Here is a 15,289-nt window from a genome sequence, read left to right as displayed (position 1 = left end):
AATGCATCTCAAATTTCACTTCAGCCTCAAGGACTGCTTCAAAAAGTATTAGTAATACAGAAGCAGTTTCACTTATTTTTTGTGCATTTAAAAAACGCCCAATTTTCTGAAAACATAGAATACAGACAGACGTATTGGATATACATGGAAATACAAATTGAAAATTGATTACTTTTCTATTACGATGATTGATACCACAGATAGGCTTCAAATGTGCTTAAAGACTGTAAATACATCCATAAAAATATTGTGTTCAACTGATACCTTCCATATATATAGCTATATGGTTCCATTGACGGGTTACTCAAAGTGAAAAACATTTTAAAAATAATGGTATTATTAGTAACTTCTATTCAAAATAATGAAAGTAGTTTTAAAATTTCACATGCAGATCAAAAGCAAATGGCTTTTCCACTCAGCTGTTAGAACTGTACAGACTATAGACACATCCAGCCCAGACTTACCCCATTCTTGGAGTTCACCATCGTTGCTCGCTTAAATAACAGAATACATGCTGATATGCAGTCTAAACTGTTTACTGAGTTTGGCCAGTATTAGAGTTTTCCTTGCAGGATACCTCTGTACCTTTCCCAAGTTTCCTCTGCTTCAGAGGATCAATCATACCCTTTTACTGCTCCTGAGGTGGGGCTTGCAGCACCTGCCTGTACTGTCTGCTTAGATTGGGTGAGGCACCAGAATGAATGCACCTCTTAGGGCCTGACACTCCCTCATATTACCCTTTTCTGAAAAGTGATTAAGTAAAATATTATTGTGAGGTTCTGTGAGTATCGTTAATAGTTTCCAAAGAAAATTTCCTTCATTCACAAGTAAAGAGATATTCTTCACAGACCTATTCCAAGGAAAGAACACCCATGTAGACAGAGTTCTTTTGAAAATAAACCCCATTTTCAAAAGACCCCTTCTTCCTGAAATGAAACAAAAGGTTTCTTTTGAAAACAGGGTTTATTTTCTAAAGAATGCTCTCTATGTGGCTGGTTTTTCTTCCAAAAAAGTGTCTTCCAAAAAAGCAAGTGTGTGAAATTACGCAAATGAAGCACAAGATTTGTAAATCAGTGTTTCATTTGCATTTTTGAACTCCCTCATTTGCATTCCCCTTTCAAAATGGGAATGCAGTGTAGATTTAGCTGTCGGTTATGGGGATCTGGAAGTCAGAACAGACATCTTTATATTTATAAGCAATCTGATACAAAATCGCTGAGAAATAATTAAACATAACAAAAACGAAACTATTCACATTGTGAATTCCAGAAGAAACGTGCAATTCTCAAGAAACAAACAAAATTCACAAAACGCATGCAACACCAAGTCGGTGAGCTTGATTCCTCCCCACCACCATTGTAGTTCAGAAGTAAGTCCACTGAAGTTAACAGGTACACACCTAGTGCACAGTAAACCCTTGAAATGCAAGATTTTGAGTTGCACTCAACTCGCATTAATGTGAGTTAAGCGCAACTGTAAACCCTGTTCCCCCGGGCCCTGGCTCAACCCTCCCCGGCCTTGGTTCAACCACCCCTCAGCCCTGGCTCACCACCCCCATGCACAGCTCTGGCTCAAACCCCTTCCCAGCCCTCCCAGCTCAACACCCCACCCCATCCAGTCCCAGTTCAAATCCCTGGCGCGCGGCTCCAGCTCAATCCCCAGCAGGGCCACGTGGCCCCAGCTCAACTGCACCCTCCCAGCCCCACTGCAGCCCTAACCCACCCCAGGCTTAACTCCCCTGTCCCCCATCCCACAGCCCCAACCCACTGCCAGGCTCAACACTCCCCAACCCCAAGACTTACCTTTCAAAAGGAGCTCCAGGAAATGCTGCTGCTTCCACAGCTGCAGAACATGTGTTCTGCTGGGGAAAAAGCTGCCCCCTGACTTACGTGAAAGTCGAGTTATGCGAGGGTGTATGGGAACACAACCCTTGCATAACCTGAGGGACTACTATATATAAGGAACGATTTGGGCCCTCTGACTTATATGTGCAACAGCAGTTCAGTATATGATGCACATCTTTTGAAACAGGGGAGCTGCAGGATAGTTCTGATTGTAGGTTTTTCCCGTAGTCTCATCTTTGTTCATCTAAGGCATTGGATATTAAAAGGGAAATTATAAACCTTTTTAGGCTTTAAAAATATTTTTTTTAAAAGAACGCTAAATCCAATGCAACATTCTTTAAATAATACCTAACCTTCACTTCATCAGTCATTTCCCCTCTTGTTTTTTTTAGCTATTGAAACAGTATTTGCATCCTCACTTATCTAAGCACAGGACATAAAAGAGGACACAATTATACAATTGCCGTTTTGTTCTATGTACATACAGATTCTCATTACATCTTTGTAAAGGCAGTTTTGGGGCTTATTACAGGTCAACTACATCCTTTTAAAATCCAGGGGCTGAGCAGACTCCAAAAAAAAGGCATCAAAACCAGAATGACTTTATCATTTTGGTAGATTCCTGTACTGCTTTCCAAACTCATATTGCAGATCCACAGACATGTGTTTTGAAGTAACTTTCTGGAAGCTGGTTTAGAGTTGTGTGCATTAGGGCCACCATTCACAAACAGCGTGGTCTATTTTACGGAATTCTCACCAGTGACCTGAAAATCTTAAGTATTTTCTTTTGTCCTGTTATCCATTACATCACTTTCTATTATGATAAGATGCATTCTAAACATAAACTTTTTTTAAAAAAAATAATATGCTTTTTGCTTGCAAGTTGATGACAAATCTCCATACTAACAGCTTCCCAAATGCTTTCCACAGAGCCCAAAATACCTCTGCATTGATTTATGAATATATGGCAAGTCATACATGATAAATAATCCTACTGAAAATTGATTGAGCTCAACCTGTCATGTTCCTCGCTCTTATTTATCGGGATATTTTCCCTATGTGAAGGAGTTTTGCCTTCTCCCTCCTACATGTTTCCCAGGCCTGGCTGGGCTATTGGCATCTAGACGGAACACCTGCTCTCGTGTAGGCAAGCCGCCGGGAGCTGTGTTGTTTTGATTAGGTGTTTTTGAGAGTCCATGTTCAAGGACTGGGAGGATTGATGTGGCTTTTTTAGAGATAGAAGTGCTGAGCCAGTTATATTGTAGCTGACTGCTTTTCTCATAATAATGTGCTCTCACTTGGTTATAAAAGCTGTGAGAATAATAAACTCAGGGCCTTCAGACTATAGAACTGTTGGCCCCCTGCTGTCTATGTTCGTCTTTGTCTTTCATCCTTCGCGGTATCGCACCTCTGGGACCTGTCACTAAAAAGAAATACAACACCTATGCAAAATAATGTGACAGAAATATGCATACCTCAGCCCAGAACTCTGCATATATATCGTTAGTTGTCACTCTGGTAACTGGCCACAACTTTGTTACAGAACATAGATCACAAGCTGTCATCATCAGACCAATCACACGATCCCTAGAACATAATAATAATTAATTTGTTATTCAGATAAAGCTTTATGTTACAGGTTGAATAAGTTTGGCACTCACTGGTCTGGCAAGATTTGTGGTCTGGAATGACTTTAGTTAGCCAGGTGTCCACTTATCATGAGTGTGGCCAAGTTTCCTGTGGTTCCATAAAGTTCATTTACAGCCCCCAGTATTCTGTTCTGTTATTTAGCTCTATTTCCCCTCCAAAGGTCTTCTCAGAGCCCAGTCAGCAGTGGAAGTATTGATAATGTGCTAGACAATATTGACCTCCTGAGTTCTGGCAAATTCTCTGGTTCCGACACTGGTCGGTTCCTGAGAGTGCTGGACTAAAGAGGTTCAAACTATATTGTTTAGAAGCTGTGTGTGTCTCCTGTCACATATACGTCCAAGAACAAATAAGAAGGACAAATAGTGTGTGTGTATTTAATGTGGTTATTGCTAATGGCAATTAAAATGTTATAAGATGAGCTAACAATTTGGAATACCTTGAATTACACCACATCAATTCAGAGAGTTAACTTATTACATTCAGGAGATACCAAAAGTAAAGGCTAAAGTATTTAGATACCTTTGTACATGTCACAAAAATGCTGCATGTTCATACTGTGGATAAGTAATGTTCACACTTTTTTTTTTTTTTTTTTTTAAGAGAGGTAGCCATGTTAGTCCATTTCCACAAAAATGACAAGAAGTCCGGTGGCACCTTAAAGGTTAGCAAATTTATTTAGGCATAAGTTTTCCTGGGCTGAAGACTACTTCATCAGATGCAACTGATGAAGTCCAGCTCCAACCCATTAAATTTTGTGCCCAAATAAATTTGTTAGTCTAAAGTGCCACCGGACTTCACTGTTCATTCTGTTGTATCCTCCCATACATGATTACAAACAACTAAAAACTGTACACGTCTGACTTTGTTTTATCCAGAAGTTGTAAATTTCAAAGGTTAGTGTGAAATTATTTTGAGTATATATTTCTGAGCTTAATTATGTTGAAGGGTACTTCTGCTCCTTTGTGATTTCTGATGACCAAATTCTGAAGCTCTTGGCTCCATTCTACCCTATAATGGATATTTTAATACAGTGTAAAGAAGTGTTCAAGATTTTCATTTTGACAGGGATGAGAACATCCCATACAATCTTTGTGTTCCACATGTCCAAAAGTCACACCTAAATTTCATTCAACTCACTTTGTCAAGCAAAAACCTAATAGGAATCTCAGAAATCAAGGCAGAATGGACTGCATGACAATCAGACGTGTGAATCAGTTGATATGAGTACAACATATGAGTATGAGATCACCATGAAGGTCTGGCATGACAGACTAAGCTGGATGAAGATGGGATGTATGTTACTTTTCAGTAAGTACTGGAAGTGGAATAAATGTCTTATGCAATGTGGTATAGGCGATAGACACCTTTCTCTTAACTCATGATGTGCACATGTGAGAGTATATTATAAAATCTGACATTTCTGTGGTCTAAATCTCAAAGATAAGGAGACAGATTTTCCTGTCATTAGCACTGAGTTTTCCAACTAGTATAACTCTTCTGATGTCAATGCAGCTATTCATCATTTAGGCTGGGTCTACACAGGTTCAAAGTATGCTAATGAGGTGCTGCAATGAATATGCAGCACCTCATTAGCATAATGGTGGCCATAGCGATTCCAATCGCACGCCGCCCGTGGAAACGGGACCTTCCAAAAGGACTGCCCCCTCAGTTTTCAAAAGCCCTTCTTCCTATCTGGTGATTGGAAGAAGGGCTTTTGAAAACTGAGGGGGTCGTTTCGGAAGGTCCTGTCTCCATGTGTGGTGCGCGATTCGAAAAGCCACACTTTTGAATTGCCACAGCCACCATTATGCTAATGAGGCACTGCATATTCATTGCAGCACCTCATTAGCATATTTCAAACCTGCTCATTAACATGCCCGTTTTGAAAGGAAGGGGCACATGTAGACCCTGCCTTACACTGGTGTGAGGAGAATTAGGCCCTAGGTCTAAAAAGTATTTTATATTGTCTGTACAAACAAAGAATTTATATTGTCTGTACAAAGAATTAATTGATTTTAAATGGAGCTGGCTCACCCACTTAGGCCTGATCCTGCAAACACACATGCGTGCATATAATTTCACATCTATGCCTAATCCTCTTGAAGTCAATGAGACAGGTGTAAACATAAGTGTGTGTGTAAGAATTTGCAGAACTGGAGCTTGAGTTACTAATGAACTACTGAATTGGAATAGTTTGAAGGCAATGAAATGTCAGCATGAGAGATTAAAGCATAAAGCATATGAACTCTGTAAATTGCCTTTTTATAGCTGGAATACAATCTATTTGATCTTAGAGCTTACTCAATGCAAAAAAGACATTGTGTGCATGATAAAGATTCTTATCTGAATTCTTCTTTGTTGTCATTTGTAAAAACATTTGTATGAATGCTTGCTTTACCTATGTGCTTGGTTTTTAAGGTTTAAGGCTCCTGTCTGATGCATTTCTTCCAGCTGTTTTCTGTTTCCAAAGTACAGGGCAAGGTCTGTAGCAATGATGGCTTTGCGGATGATCTCTAGGACCTGCTCGTACTCGCTGGAGCTCAGTTTGGAGAAGATATTGTGCCCTTCCAGCTATGAAAAAATAAAACCAATAAAAAGCACAAGCTCTAATTTTGAGATGATTCCTATATTTATCAGTTTACAACAGGTTTACAGTCCACTAGGGATTTTTTTGTTTTATAAATGAAACCATGAAGAGCATGAAATGGGCTTTTAAATATTCTTTTTAAAGGATTAACATGAAGCTGTTGCTATCACTGAGTTACTGAACTATGCTCGAGACTCAAACACCCTCTCTCCGAATACTCGGTTCATATTATCTACGTTTTGCTGGAGTGCACAGCACCATGATTAGCATAAGTCACAATCAACAACAAACACATAATTTCTATTATGCATCTTCACTCCATTTACATTTTTAATTTCCCACAAATTTGCAAATGAATTTACACTGCAGACCAAGTTTCGAAAGTTAGGAACAAATGTGCATGAACATTACATGTGCAAGTTCAGACCAAAGATTTGGGCTCTCACATTGTTAGCTGTGAGAATAAGTAGTCCAGGTGGTACTTGGTCCTGCCATGAGAGCAGGGGATTGGACTTGATGACTTCTCATGGTGCCTTCCAGTCCTATGAATTCTATTTGCCCACATAAGTATTTGAACTGCACACAAAATTAGTCTCTTACAATATTTACATGTACCTAATCTTTTACGGCCTGACACCTTCCCTAAACATATGGCTCGATGCTGGAAGATGCACTGTAAAGTTCCAAGAGTCTCCCCAATCCTGGACCTGATGGTGCTCAGAACTCCTCAGAATCATGCCCAATGTTTGGTGGTTTGTTTCTTCCTGCCCCTCCCCCACCACACACACTCCTCTCCCCTTCCAAGCGGAGAAAGCTCTCTGAAGGTAGAAGAAATTACTAGGCAGAAATACATTTTAACAAAGTTTCCCAACAGTTTTACAAAGCACTCCCACTTACTGCTGGCTTGAGAGCCGGGGATTCCCAACCTGATCCTGAGTGCACAGCTGCCACTAGCCTGGCAGACTGGCTAGGGATTTCTTCCTGAAGATAACAGGAGTTTTGTTTTTTTTTAATAGTGCCCAGCGTATGCACAATATTTAATAAGGGTAAAGAAATATCTAGTTATTGTAATGAGGTTATTGCATTTTGATTTAATTGTCCTAAATTAAATGTAATTAATATTTATTTGCAGATGCAATTTCCTCTTTAGAAATGAAGTCAGTTACAGTGCTTTCATGTATGCGTATATTTAGAGAAAGGCAATTTTGTTTAAAAATGAGCTGTTTCACTTGTGAACTGTACAGAATAATAGTGTGTCACACCACAGAGGTTAAAGCAACATGTCATGCTTCATGCCTTTTTGGGTTTTTTTTACTATTTTATACCATATATACAATGGACAATATATGGTGATCTCTGCTGAACGTTAAACCACATTTAGAAAACTCTGCACTATGTCTCTGCTTTTGGAAACAATTAATTAATAGGAACAGGAAATAAAAAGGATGTACCAGCCAAATCACGGTGCAACTTTTTACAAATAGAAAATATTATGAGTACATTAAAATTCCATGTACTACAACATTTCATTGCCACAGGCACAGAACATAACCCTGTCTTTTGTCAAAAATTCTCCATAAGGATAAATTGTTCTAAAACAATTTCTTATTGGTACAAATACAGTTGTTTTGGTCTTTCACGAGGAATGTGATATTTATTGTCTAATGTTATTTTTGGACAAATGGATTTCTGAATAACGAAGAGAAAACACAATTCATTTGTGTCTCAATGCTCCTTGGGCAATGTCCTAAATCATGGTATAGGATGTTTCAAGAAACTCATTTTAATCCACACTGGTGCCAGAGAGGGTTTAGTAGTAATTTGCCTAGTTTGGATTTTCACTTTTTTTTTTTTTTTTAAAAAGACTTCTCTTGCTGAATGATCACCAGGCTCCATGTTCTATTATTAAAGGTATGTAGTGGCACATCACCCCCGGATGTGCAGTTGGCACCTTCTAGGACTTCAGAAGTTAGAAGCTCAGAAACATTAATATGACCAGATGGTTATGACTATTTCTGCACACAGTATTACCCAACAAGAACTGGTTGGTTTCTTAGGCACTAATGGAAGCTACCATTTTGAGACTGTTACTTACCTTGCTGAACACAATGAAATATATGTCTGCTGATATGATGTGATAGTTTCCATGACCAGCTAAAATAGGTGAATGGAATCTTCTATATTTATACCAAATAAGTAAGGCTGTCAATCAATTGCAGTTAACATGAGCAATTAATGCAAAACAAAATGAATAGATTCAAAACTGCTGCCCACTGATTTGTAATTAAAAAAAAATGATAATATAAGTGAGCACCCTATATTCTGTATTCTTTGTTATAATCAAAATCAACATGTTTGAAAATGTAGAAAAATATCCAAAATATTTACAATAAATTTCAATTGGTATTCTATTATTGTTAGTGTGATTAAAGCTGTGATTAACTGCAACCTTTTAAAATCTTATAATTAATTGCGGTACTTTTAAAATAATTTGACAGTCTTAAAAATATGCCTGACATAAACTTATGTTTATGATGGCTGAAATAATTAGTTTAAAGTTCTAATTAATGTAACATTTTTACTATTTAGTCTGCTGACACATGTTCAGATCCCCTACCCTTAAGACTGGTGTAAATCTAAGAATGCTCCCTGGGGCCATGTAGTCCCTGGTGTAGAACAGAGCAACCTATAAATTGTTTTATATGACAGTAGCTATCACTGAGCCTGAGTGACCATTTTGGCTGCCAGTATTTTAACCTACACAATAACCTCCTGGCCACATTCCGTTTTCCCAAACAACACTTTCCCAGACATCCAACTGTCAGAGTTTGAATGCAGCACAGGAACAGTTATTGTGGAGCTATACAACTCAGGGATGCCACCATGCAAGGGAACCACAAATAAGACAATACAACCTAATGTAAGTTTGCTCAGCACTGCTGGAGTGGCAAAGAAGTCTTAATAGGTCTGAGTTTTTTTGAACACTGTATATAAACTCATTTGAAAAACAAATACTAAACATCTAATGCCATACTGAATACCGAGGGACTCATCTACACTCCAAATGAAGGGACATTCAGAGTAAAGGCTGACACTCTATGGAGGCTTCCATATTTGAGATTCCTAAAAATGTGAATAGCAAGATGCATTTATGAATGGTGTTAACAATAGCTGCTAAGACATCTTAAAAAATAATTATGTTCCCTTTTGAAAGACCGGAAAAAGAAAAAAGTTAGAAAGGGATTAGAGAGACAGTACCAGGATAAAGGTGTATACAGGGAATGTGCACACGAGAATGAAAAGCAGTGAGCACAGAAGTTGTACGTAATGGACAGGGATCTATTTTTGTAGCGATAAAGTCTCTCTCTTTCCAGTTCAACATCAGTTTATTTTTTAATAAATGACAAAATACCTGTGTGTTATCACGTTTAACATTACGCACTCTGTGTGTGACAGGTTTACATTAACTCAATACACAAAGGCATTACTTCATACTATCGAGCCACTAGCATGCAAATGTAATACCTATGTCAGCTGTTTTTAAATTACTGAAGAGCAAGAAAGCATACGAAAACAGATTATGTACGTTTTTCCATACATGCCAAAAATGATGTCTACTCCTAGGTAAAGGATGCATGCACATTTAAAGCCAAGCATTTAATTCTCCCAGGAATTTATTACAGCAGATTGCTATAACACCAAAATAGATTAAAATAAAAAGAACAATATTGAAGCACTGTTGCCAATTCTAGTGATTCTACTGTAAGTCTCAAATTTGGTCATTTTAGGTATGTGTACACTGTAACCCAAGGTGTGGCTACAGTTTAGGTAGGTGTACCTGTGCCAGAATAGATAAACAGCAGTGTAGGTGTGGCAGTGCGGATTTAAGTGAGGGATGGACAAACACTCTGGGGATTCTGAGTAGCTACTTGTAGTGCTAGCTCATGCTGAAGCCCATGCCGTGGCATCTACATGACATTTTAGTCATGCTATCTTGGTTAATCTGCCTGAGTTGCAACCCCATCTCTGACGGTGTAGACCTATTTTTTTTTTAAACATCAGCTACCAGAATCATCTGACTACACAGGAATCTCAGTTTTTATTTAAAAAACAAGTAAGTTTCTAAGCCTCCATTGTTTTAAAAAAAAAAAAAAACAGCATCAAAACATTATCCAAGTGTATCCTAAAGACTTAGAGGAAACCAGACAGCAAATAAACAGAACCCCATCCTTTATATTTTTTATAGTCTCAGGAGTTTTACTGAAATCTCAAGATTTTGGGGGGAGGGAAGGGTTGATTCCTGATTTATTAACAGTTAGGGTTTGACAATAGTGGAATATAGGCTTGCTGTAATAAACCATGGCAACACCCCTTGCATATATTTTTATTTTCTACATTAACACTACACATCTATTAATGAATTTAAACATGCTCAAAAGATAGCTATGGAGAACTCCTAAGTGTACTACATTCACAACTATGACTCCAAACTTCAGTGCATTCAGTAATCCTACCTGCAGGATGGCCACTGTCTGGGAGAAGTGGTGTTGCTCCATAGTTGAGGTGGAATAAAGAGCTGCCAGAGGGTGATCAAATTTCTGAAGGTAGCTGTTGGTGTAACCCCTGTGATCCAGGTCATGACACAAGCATGCAACTAGGAGACCTTTTCGCTAAAGAAATGAGTGAGGCAAACAAAAAGAAAATATGAGAAATAAAGGGATCCATTTCCCTGCATCTAGGTTTAATTTTCAACTCTTTAAATAGTGTACAGTCATGCTACAATATAAAATTAAAAAAAAAAAAAAAAGACACCAAATGGCAGTTTTGCACGCCATGCAATGAAGCTCTCACAATGCTCTACTAGTTGCACAGATTATAGCATGTTTCTCAGAAGATGCGTTGTGCGCCATAAGTTACAAATGGCGTAAACATATTTGGCCAAATTGTTCTCATCAGATCCATGAACTGAGAGTGACTATTTCATCTATGTGTGTATGCGTAGCAGCTACCTGCCTCCAGATTTACTGAGGAGTTTCCAGAGGCCGAGAAGTCTGTGTGGGAGGAAGATGAAGGAGTCAAGGAACATATATCATTTCAGCTACTACCCATCTATCAATTTACTAAACAATTATATACAGGTTGAGGAAACCCTTCTGTTCTGGAGAACTCCCGCACCCCCTTAAAGAAAAACTATAGTGAAAACTTCCCACAACTGTGGAAGTTCAGGAGAGAAGCAGGAGGCTTAAAATCCAGTACGGACAGCTACTGAGAGTCAAGTGATTGCTTCTTCTGTAGCAAGCAAACTCTGTTCCAAATGAAAGGATGTGGGGAAAAAAATCCAGGAAGGGAAATTTGCAGAATTACAGAATAGACTTACATATTCCAAAGGCAGGACAACTTGGCCCATTTTTATTAGGTATCTACATTTGTGTAGGTATAATTGTCTGGGTGTGATAGTTCAAAGACACAGTAGGGAAAAGCCACAAATTTATGCATTCTACACTCAGCCTGAACTCTGCCTGGATGCAGAAAATGAGGAAGCATGAGAAGGTGGGTTCAACTCTCTGATCCTACTACAGGAGAGGTCTCTAATGTACATCAAACACACAAGGCCCACCTCAGACCTACAAAGAACTGGGAACAGAGTGCAGCAAAGTGGATTTAGTAGACTAGAGAAAATCCAGCCCAAAGATTCTGTGGTCTGGAAGGGATCACTGTTTATTTAACAGTAACAAACAAACTTTATTTTGTTTTTTATCAACACATTTAAAAAGCGGCAAGTCTGTCAGGAGCTGGGAATGGGCAACAAGGGGATGGATCACTTTCTGCTTATCTGTTCTGTTCATTCCCTCTAAGGCACCTGGCACTGGCCGCTGACTGAAGACAGGATACTGGGCTAGATGGACCTTTGGTATGACCAAGTATGGGCATTCTTATGTAATGTTTTGGATGCTGCAGCCTTACTGCAATTCAACAGACTTCTACTACTCTCCATCAACCTTGCTTAACAACCAGTAAGATGATGTCACATTCCCATACCCTAGCCCTGAATTTTTCCCAAAACACGTGAGCTGAACTGCCTTGCTTTGTCCTAGGACAATCAGAAGAATGTTAACATTTCTAGGTCCATTAAAGGGTCACAGTCCAATACCTGTTACCTTAAATGGCTGTACCATACAATTCAGTTCAAACACAGCATTCAATTGGTTCAAATTAAAATTAAAACACGTTTACGTCACTCCAAAAAGAAAGATTTCAAGTGAATACAAGAATAAAGATTAAATACAGAAATAGTTATGAGAAAAATAAAAATAGAAATGATTTCTAGTAATTGAAGCTTAACAAGCTAGACTTAGTTTAAGGTAAAATCCTCATTACACCTTATCAAGGGCTACATCTACACAAGAAGCCTGTGTTGACAGAAGTCACTATCAGAAGGGATTTCCCAGCAAAACTTCTGTTGACAGATCACATCTACATATAAAAGCAGATCGAAAGAGCAATCTGCTGTTGACAGAGAGCAGCCAGAGTGCCTGGCCATCTCTCAAAAGAACGGCTGACAGGAAGCTCTGCAAACAGGGCTGCCCGGTGAACTGGAAGCCCTGTCTGTCGACAAACGGGCCCCAGATCATCTGCATGGCTGTTCTGTCAACAGGAAATTGTCAACAGAGGTGTTCTACCTGAGAGCGGAGAGGTATAATGCTGCTAGTAAATGTGCCAGGTTTTGTCAACAAACCACATTTTGCACATAGACGCACCATGATTCTTCCTGACAAAAGCCCAGTTTTCCCAGGAAAAGCCTCTCGTGTAGATGTATCCAAGATCGCTGACTAACTCCCTTAGTCAGGGCCTATCCCTGAAGTCAAACGAGTAATACCTTTGTATTGTTATTAACTACTTTCTTTCATAAACTGCATATGAAAGGAGACAAGGGCAGATATAGATGGTAAAGAGCAAAGCTGACAAAGGTCTTAAAGGACGGCAGTTTTTATAATTATTTTATATAAGCTAGGAGCTTTCCAAACATATCTGTGCACTGAATAGAACATAATTTGACTACTAAGTATACTCTGAATCCTCTGTTTCCTATGCTACTAAACAAACAGTAAAAGACTTTTTCACCATATAAATAAAAAGAGAACAAGAAAATAACCTGGGCCACTTTGCAGTGAGGATAGGGATAAAGGATTACTTAGATGATCCAAAAGCTAGATAGATATTTTGTCTCCATTTTCAGTAAGGATGCCAATGTAAGAATACTGGGGCAAAGACAGAACGGCACATGGATGTGACGAAACAGAAATGGAAATGGTATTATTTAAACTCAAACAGCATCACAGGTCCACATCACAGAAGCTTGCTAAGCTCCAAACCCAAATATTGAAAGAATAATTTGGCACATAACATTTTAAGTTGGGTAGTTAGGATTTTTAATAAAGCAGTCAAATCAGTAGTAGTATTATCTACATCTGGTGTGAAGGCTTGATCACAATTTGTAAACGTGTGTCCTTCAAATGTGGGGTGGCATACCAATCCACTGGATCCAAGGAGAGAATGATGATGCTCAGGGAGACCACACAAAGCTTGTGGTTGAAGACAAACTTGCCGAGTTCCCTGAGGTCCAGAATTGCCCTGAGGCCTCTCTTTGCTTTTGGAATAAGGAAAGAGTGGAAGCAGAAACCCCTGCTCCTAAATTCCCAAGGAAGCCTTCCCCAACATGGAGGAACATTCACACCTCCTGATACAGCAGCTGCTCATAAGAAGGGTTGCAGAAGAAGGAATGGTATGGAGAATGGGAGGGCAGGAATGGGATATAATATCCCATCTCCACTGTGTGACGGACCCAGTGGTCTGAAGTAATGCTGGCTGAGGCATGGTGGAAATGGGACAGACAATTCAAGAAAGGCAGAGAAGGATCCAGCTCTGCTTCTACTCTGCCCTCAGGCACACCTTCGAAAGGACTGCTTGGAACCTGAGGAGGACTTTGCCTGACCTTGGTTACTGCTCGACAGGGGTGAAGAGGAGAAGGACCAAATAAGAAGAAGGGGTTTTCCAAGTCAGGGGAGGGCTCTCAAAAGGGCCCCATCTACACGGGCGGCATGCGATTCGAAAGAGGCTCTTTCAAACCGTGCATGGCTGGCATTATGCTAATGAGGTGCTGCATATTCATGGCAGCACTTCATTAGCATTTGCCAACGTGGCTCATTACTATGCCTGTTCCAAAAGAAAGGGGCTAGTGTAGACGTGGCTAGTATGAGAGAGTGCTAAGTTGAGGACAGCACTATGGGCTAAATTTTATGGAGAAGTCCAAAGAGATTAAATTTACAAGAAAAAAGCATCAAAACAAAACAATCCCATCGGAAAGATACTGTATCTGTTTCCAGGGTATTTGACACGTTCTTCCAGATCAGAACTCCACTGCTGTTCACACTACAGCATAAAGTTGATTTTAAGCTGTATTTTACAATGTGACTGTCTTCACTGCAAATACCATTAGGTCAATTTTAAAGGGAGCTATGACTGACTTTCTTGCCTCTGACCTCTTAAGTGGTATAACTCCAAGTTCAAATTTAACAGGTTGTATTAATGCTCGTGTGGGAGCAGTGTTACCGTAAATAGATTTTACTGGCTTCCAGAGGTATCCCATATACCCCAGAATGTGCCCGTTCTGGCCACTTTCACCTCTGCTGCTCACCAGGTGTGCAGGAAGTAGGAAACAGAAAGCCCAGCAATTTGTATTCATTTTCTTTCTGGCCAGCATAGCAATGGCTTGTGGCCATGAGAGAACTCCAGCATGCAGTCATCAGGAGAGCCAGGATCCCATTTCAGCTGGCAGGCTAATCCCCACCCCACTACACCATGTGGCAGCTTGGCTGGGGCACCAGACAGCGGTATAGCAGATAGCAACATGTCCTGCTCTGCACGTGGTAAAGGCTTCTTCGCTGCACAGGATTTAGCAGGAGAGGCTGAGAAACTTCTTTTCTGACCTTCACATTTGTAGGGGGCAGCCCCCTATCCCACCCCCACAGGTGCCACGCGGGTGGTGGGCAAGTCCCTGCCCCACCACACCATGTGCCAGCTGTGCAGTGCAGACCAGGCTTCCAGACCTCAGCACATCTTGTCCTGTGAAGGATGAAGGCTTCTTCTCTGTGAGAAACTCATTTTCTCTGCTTCACATTTTCCAGGAGGGGCTCACCAAGTGCCAGGG

The 15,289-nt window shown here is 39.8% G+C and overlaps 1 protein-coding gene across 5 annotated transcripts in view; it reads right to left on the bottom strand.

Moving 5' to 3' along the window:
* The window catches only part of PDE10A (phosphodiesterase 10A), a 253,255-nt gene that overhangs the window by 17,938 nt on the left and 220,028 nt on the right, over window positions 1–15,289 (bottom strand). For all 5 annotated transcript variants that reach the window (XM_074990261.1, XM_074990262.1, XM_074990264.1 and 2 more), the window contains 3 exons: window positions 10,596–10,751; window positions 5,893–6,065; window positions 3,320–3,431 (listed from right to left, as the gene is read on the bottom strand). In XM_074990261.1, coding sequence (XP_074846362.1) covers window positions 3,320–3,431; window positions 5,893–6,065; window positions 10,596–10,751 — 441 coding nt within the window. The remainder of the gene's footprint in view (window positions 1–3,319; window positions 3,432–5,892; window positions 6,066–10,595; window positions 10,752–15,289) is intronic.

This window comes from Carettochelys insculpta, chromosome 3 (assembly GCF_033958435.1).
Source record: "Carettochelys insculpta isolate YL-2023 chromosome 3, ASM3395843v1, whole genome shotgun sequence".
Classification (NCBI taxonomy): Eukaryota; Metazoa; Chordata; order Testudines; family Carettochelyidae; genus Carettochelys; species Carettochelys insculpta.
Note: the sequence above shows the minus strand (reverse complement) of the source record. Positions and strands in the feature narration are given on the sequence as shown.